The sequence below is a fragment of the Euprymna scolopes genome, chromosome 31 (genome assembly GCF_053919585.1).
Source record: "Euprymna scolopes isolate OS-2025 chromosome 31, ASM5391958v1, whole genome shotgun sequence".
Lineage (NCBI taxonomy): Eukaryota > Metazoa > Mollusca > Cephalopoda > Sepiida > Sepiolidae > Euprymna > Euprymna scolopes.
Window position 1 is genome coordinate 20,795,891 of NC_136512.1, and position 7,834 is coordinate 20,803,724.

Sequence of the window (7,834 nt, forward strand, 5' to 3'; positions counted from 1 at the left end):
GGCCGGTTACACACTGACCGTCACCTCGCCAAACATGGAGTACGACCACACGAAATCTTCAGCCTATTCCAACCCGAACACAGGCTCTTACATTCCGAACTCCTCGGAGTACACACATTTCAACCACGTGGGAAGTGGCTCGGCAGCCCCGTCGGCCTATGACCACCACAATTCTCATAGATCGTCCGGGTCTTGGTATTCCGCTTCATATACCACCTAACAAAATACTAATAAAAACTATATTCAAACAAACATATATATATATATATATATATACACACACGCACATACACACACACATATGCATATATACACACACACACATATATATATATAACAAGTAGTTAATAAAACATGTTAAAAAACACTTTGAAAAGGAGTTAAAAACATATTTAATTTTAAAAAAAGAAGTACAAAATAAGTGGATAGTCCTTAATCCGCGGAGTTTCGAATAAATACTTTCCTTCTCATCAGAGGGTAGGATTTAGCAAAATTCGGGATCGGATTTTGCTTGCAAAAGTATTTAATGAAACTACAAGTAAGTCATAGATCTTACTTGGTAACAAATAGTGAAGCCCACACACACACACACACACACACACATGTATATATATATATATATATATATATATATATATATATATATATATATATATATATATATATATATTATTACAATAATTATTGTTAATACCTACAGATACGAGTGTCTCAGCTTTTCGGGAACCATTAGCGTAGGGAGTCACGATTATCGCCGGTCGCGAGAGTCAAACCCAGTTAGGAAGCCATCTCTGGCTCCATTAGCAAGAAACATATCCATTTGGCCGGCATGAACCGCGACTGAATTTAGTTGCAATTAACATTTTTGAAGTGTAAATGTCATTCGAGTAGGTTTAGAGAGGTCAAATGATTTTAACATAATGATCTATATGTGTAAGCTAAACATTACTTGTGGCGACATAGATTATTTTACAGGAAATGCAGTTGTGAAATTACTCAAAATTATGGGGGGGGGGATGTTAACTACTCCTATTTTCTCCAAAAATATCTAATAAATGTTTAAATTTACCGTAAATATCGGTTCTTAGCAAAGTATTCATTTTCTTTAATCAGAGGAAGTAGACTTCATGATCCAAACAAGTATATAAGCATGATAGCCACCTTTCCTCTGTACTGATGTGTACGGTGACTTAAAAGCCTATAACTTCTACTAAACATTATTTTTATTAACGCAAATAGATCACAAATGAGTAGGTGCACGAAAACAGATGGTTTTTGATTGATTTTCGAACTGCATTACCTTGAAAATTAGATTTCCGTCACTAATATTAACGTGACTATAGAGTAAAGGTCTACTCGATGACCGCTACCGATTTTGAAGTCGGAAATTGACAAGCGCTGTTCATCCAAAAAGGTTACCCATTTTATATATAACGTCGGGTGTTTTTTTTTTTTTTTTTTTAAGGGTGGGCAATTTATAATTAGTTTTCACCGTTTCTTTATTTTTAAGGCTGCTGAGTGAGCAGTTATGCGGGTTTTTTTGTTTTTGTTTTTTTTTTTTTGTTTTTTTCGATAGTTTTTGAATGAATTTAATTATTTATACGAAAGTTTAATTTTACCTAAATGCGAGTTTTCTCTTTGACCCTTGTCAGCGGATTATATATATATATATATATATATATATATATATATATATATATATATATATATATATATATTCGTAGTCATCGACATACAGTCCTCTTTCGTTGTATCACAACTCATCAATGCCGCTAGACTAGTATCTCTCCCAAGCCAAGGATTGAACCTAGAACCGTCGTGTTGACAGTCGGCAGTTCTCCCACTCGACCATGGAATCGACACCCGTAAATAACTCGTCGGAATGTCTATGTAAATAGACACCCGCCACCACTTTTATAGTGCTCAAATCGCCTGTTCGTAAACAAACAAACAACGAGCTTCGCATTTTCAGCCAATTAAGTAGCGGGTGAGATTATTTATGACAGTGCTCTACCCAAAGAGAGGGGCTTAGAATATATTCGTCGTCATCGACATACAGTCCTGTTTCGTTGTATCACAACTCATCAGTGCCGCTAGACTAGTATCTCTCTCAAGCCAAGGATTTAACCTAGAACCGTCGTGTTGACAGTCGGCAGTTCTCCCACTCGACCGTAAATAACTCATCGGAATGTCTATTTAAATAGACACCCGCCACCACTTTATATATATATATATATATATATATATATATATATATATATATATATATATATATATATATATATATATAGGGTTGTCAGGTAAGTTATTGCGCTTTTTTATTTTAAATTTTTAGATGAATATATCTTGCCTCAAACAAAAATCAAAATATGCAATATCATAAGCAACACGCTTTTGCAAACGCAAGAAAACTACATTTCTGTCAGTAACATAAAAAGCTTGCGTTCTGGTGGCGATGAAGTCGCTGAAGGCGCTTTTGATATCGCTTAGGTTTAACCATTTCTCGTTCAAAATGTTGTCGAGGTACTTGAAAAAGTAGTAATTGGTAGGAGGGTATGGCGGATTAGGCAGAGTTCGTAGCCTAATCCATTCAGATTTTGCAGGGTTCGTTTAGCAACGTGCGGTCGGGAATTGTCGTGGAGGACAATTAGGCCTTTTTTGTTGACTAATGCTGGGTGCTGTTTTCGAAGTCTCTGGTGCATTTCATCCATTTGTTGACAATATTTCTCCGCCGTAATAGTTTCGTCGGCATTAAAAAATATAATGGATGAGACCGGACGCAGACCACCAAACAGTCGTCATGAGCTTCTTATGGTAAAATTCTGAATTTGGAAAGTGGAGCAACGTCGGCGTCTTACCACTGAGCTAGTTGGTTATCGTTCAATTCGTGAGGCACCCGTTTATCAAATGTTGTCTTTCCAATCTCTCAAGTGGTTGGAAATCGTCGTATACGTTTCGTCTAATTCAGAAGCAAGTTCTCGACCAGTTGTGCATGAATTGGATACGACTAAGACTCTTAATTGATCGTTGTCAACATCCGATGGCCGACACTACGCTCATCATCTTCAAGACTCTCGTCTCCGCCACAAAATTTCTTAAACGACCATTGTGTTGTGCGTTCAGTAGTCGTTCTGGGCTAAACGCTTTGTCGATATAACGAGCTGTTTCAGCAGGTTTTCGGCCTAGCTTGAGAATTGAAATAAGAAAATTATGCGAATTTCCTTCTTTTTTTTTTTTCATCTTGTATACGTTTTAAAAAGAAGACCTACTGATTTAAAACGATTATATAATTGAAACGATTATATAATTCAAACGATTATATAATTCAAACGATTATATAGAGCGACAAGCGCCCTTTAAATGATATATATAATCTTTTTTTCATTATTACATTTTCACCCCAAACAAGGCACATTGCCACTCAGGTGTAGGGGGCTACTATCAGGGTCAGCAACTACTGGGGCACTATGTAGGGATTTGGGCAGCAAGATTTCGGTTCACGTTGCACTTGAACTTCTGCATGTCAGTACAGTTAGGGAAGCAGGATCCTGGAATGGAATTCCAGAGTCTAGCGGTTCTGGGAAAGAAACTACTGGAGTAGAAAGATCTTTTACATCTAGGGATCCCTACTGTGTGGGGGTGAGATTTAGCTGCCTGTCGGGTTTGTCGAGGATGTCTGCGTCGTGGGGGCACAAGTGTCTGCAGTTTGTCAGAGCATTCACCATTAAAATACTTGTAGAACAAGCAGAGGGATGCAACGTTTCGTCGATGGGACAGGGGCTGAAGCTTAGATGCCAGTTCAGGACCTATCAGGTTGGCGACTCTTTTTTTAACCTTGTCTAGGAGCGGGAGACTAGTAGTAGACGCACCAGCTCAGTAATATATAAAGCAAAGGTGTTTAAGGAAAAGTTATTTGAAAATACATCATTTGGAATCAAAATTAAAAATTCCACAGGAAATTTCTTGTTCATATATATACACTCATAAGAAAATTTAATTCTTTTGTTTTTTTTTTATAATTGAATTTTTTTTTTAATGTTATCAGAAAAAATCAAATCAAACTTTTGTTGGGGGCGGGGTCTACTTTTGGGGGCAATTACGTGTAGCTTTATGACCTTGTCGCTCGAACTGAGGGTTAGTAGTAAAAGAAATTTAGTTAAATATCTATAATATAAAATTTTAATAAGCTGGTGAAATTTCTCGCCCGTCTCTCTCGGATCGGTTGAAATACGCAGCTCATGTAGAAGTTTACTTGGGGTCCGTTGAAGATTGGGGTACGAAATGACTTGTTTCGTTTAATCCTGTTAAAATCCACTTGTGTCTTTCAATCGTAGGCGTGTCCCTTTTGTTCCCGAGATTCTCTGTACTAGAGGAAGAAATCGACTCTGAAACTTCTTGGTCATTTTTCTCATCAAATCTTTCTTGGGCTTCGTATATTAAAAACCCATTTCTCTTTCTGATTTTCCTAAAATAAGTTTTCTCTATCACTCTTAACAATTTTACACTCCTAAAGGTATTGTCCATCACTACAGATCACCTCTATGGAGTACTCTTGTCATATTTGGGTTAATGAATCTTTGTCCCATTTGTGGTTACTTAGAAAAGATGCATAAACGTATCTGCAATTTAATTGAACCCACTCTTTCTCTGCAACCTCTCGCATACAGGCGTGATGTTGCTAGTCTCAGTCTTTTCTATAAATACTATCATAGCATAAATTCTTCAGAATTGTCTTATCTATTCCCTGCATCTTTTGTTAAATAATCCAGACGCCTGGGAATGACGTCAAAAGAAAATCGGTCGGATCCTGGATAAAGGTGCCCGGGAATGACATCAAACGTGTCAAAATGGAGGACGTAGAATCTCCGGAGATAAGGTCAGCGAGACTGACCGATATTTCAAGACAATGCGTGGTGGAATGCTTTAGCGTAATTTGTGCCAATAAAATAGAGCGGCAGACCAAGAACATGGGAGAGAGCGACCACGACGGGCAAAAACACATGCGCGTCATCACTAATGTCATAACGGGCATTCTAACACCATAAAGGTTACTTGTATAAACAAAATATTTTATAACAAGCTGTGTGTGCGTTTTATCTCGCTGCCAAGTGTATATATAGAAACAATAACAAAAGTTGATTCTTTAGAAATTATATAAAACTAGCGGAGGTACCCGGCGTTGTCCGGGTGTTTGGAGGTGTAAAAGAAAAGTTTTAGTAGGAAGGTAGGATTGAACCCCGAAGCCTTGACGCGAAGGTGGAAAGGAAATGGAAAAAAACTGAGATCTAGCCATATCGGCCACGAGGGGAGAGAAATTGATAAGCGTGTTAAGTTAAGTTTTATAAAGTGAAATATACAGGTGCGAGGAAGTTAAGTGGCGTGATGTTTGACCTAGTTTTGCGCTGCAAGCCAGTTACTGTTTCCTCTGCCACATCATTCGCTTTTTTCCTACCTGTAACCTTGGTCTTTTCAAGACTATCGTACATTAGGCATCTCCTATCTTTGTTTCAATCATCTTTTGTTCTTGTTAGTCCATTACTTCAAGTGATTTAACGTATTGTCTGGAACGATTTCTCATTTAAGAAAAAAATAAACAATCTGCTCGAATATAGGCAGTATAAAATAATAAGAGACTGTTTTGTGATGAACACCGCTTGTCAATTTCCGATTTCAACACTGGAAGACGTCTTTATGAAATCCTTTACTCGTTAACCAGTAATGTTTACCACAGACACACACACACACACACACACACACACACACACACGTATGTGTGTATCTATGTATATATATACTTATATACATGCATATATATACATATACGTATATACACACATATATATATACATATGCATACAAATATATGTACATATATATGCACATATATGTATATATATATGCACATATATAGACATATATATATACACACATATATATACATATATATATACACATATATATACCTATGTGCATATTATATATATATATATATATATATATATATATATATATATATGATAACAAATAAACAAATATTTATTTTATTTACCTGTTAGACGTGTTTCATGACACATTCATTTGTCTCAAAAAACATGAAAGATACATAATGCGTAAACACAATAAATAATAAATTACTTTTTATGACGTCGTATGACGAAATTATTATCATTTTGCTTTATCTTAGGAATGGATATTTTTAAAACATTGAGCAGGTCTTTGTATACGGAGACAAAACGTTAAAAAGTATAGAAATATAAATGCAATATATATATATATATATATATATATATATATATATATATATATATATATATATATATATATATAGTCATTTTGAACTTTTCAGCTTTGGGATTTCTGTCATTTAAAGAACATTATCTAAACCAAATTTAGTTCTGTTTTTTATGACAATTTCAATCAAAAGAACAATGCCGTAATGTTATTACTTACTCATAAAATTATCAATTGTTATAAAAAATTTTAAAAATTGTTTAAAAAAATGCTTTTTTGATGGCAGGCAAAAAGCTGAAAGATTTAAAATATGTATTTATATGATAAACATATATATATATATATATATATATATATATGTGTGTGTGTGTGTGTGTGTGTGTGTGTGTGTGTGTATATATATATATGTGTGTGTGTGTATATATGCGCACCTATATACACACGCGCATATATATCATATATATATATATACACATATATATGTATATATATACATTCATATATACATATATACATATACATATATATAAATATATATATATATATATATATATATATAACTACTTAATTTACTCACTTAAACTTAATATACGAAAGTATAGATTTATGCGTAAACTTTAAGTATTTACTTCAAAAGTGCTCAATACGTAAGTAGAGCTAGTTAGTAATTTATAAAAGCCTGAAGAGTCCAAGAGTGGATGAAACGCGGAATATTCAGTGTAGCTGAATCGCCATATATATTTTATAAATTACTATATATATATATATATATATATATATATATATATATATATATATATATATATATATATATATATATATATATATATATATAAATAAATATATATATATATATATATATATATGCATACATATAAGTATTATATTTGTTTCATTTTTCCTTCGGACAATGTTCTCAGAAATCAAGGTGCCCCCTTTCCTGGGGCTTACAATTACACTCCACATGAGATACATAGATATTCGAATGTTCTTTACATTAAAGTTATCTCTCAAACACTGGGTTAGTGTAGAAGGTGAGAACCTAAATTTCTTCTCCTCAATTGACCATTTAAATATTTTTTAGTATATCTTTCGTTTTGGTCTCTTCGTCTTACTGGATTCCATGACAAGAATTCATCTAGTCTATTGGAGTATCCAGCTACGTGTTTCTACTTGAAACATCATTTGGAGAAGGTGATTGTGAATGTTTGGTCGGGATTTACTTGGTCGGAAAAGTATCCATATGCTATGTTGTCCTGACAAACCCTGTGGAAAGAGACCTTGGATACTCGAGGATAGTGTCTAGTAGGCATTCATGTTTTATGTGTGTATATATGTATACATATATATATGTGTGTATATGCATATATATATATGTATTTATAAATATATATATATATATGTATAAATGTATATATATATGTTGTACATATATGTATATATATTGTATGCATATATGTGTATATATATGTGTGTATGTATATATATATGTGTGTGTGTGTGTGTTTTTATACATGTTTTACATATATTGTAGACATAAATATATATATATATATATACATATATATATATACATATATATATATATATATATATATATATA

The 7,834-nt window shown here is 33.7% G+C and overlaps 1 protein-coding gene across 2 annotated transcripts in view; it reads left to right on the forward strand.

Annotated features, from left to right (window-relative positions):
* LOC145255665 (uncharacterized) overlaps nt 1–225 on the forward strand; it is a 1,188,349-nt gene extending 1,188,124 nt beyond the window's left edge. For both annotated transcript variants that reach the window (XM_080114222.1, XM_080114223.1), the window contains one exon: nt 1–225. This exon is cut by the window's left edge and continues 1,354 nt beyond it. In XM_080114222.1, the coding sequence (XP_079970348.1) occupies nt 1–220 (220 nt within the window). In that variant the 3' untranslated portion in view covers nt 221–225.
* Nucleotides 226–7,834: the final 7,609 nt, after the last annotated feature.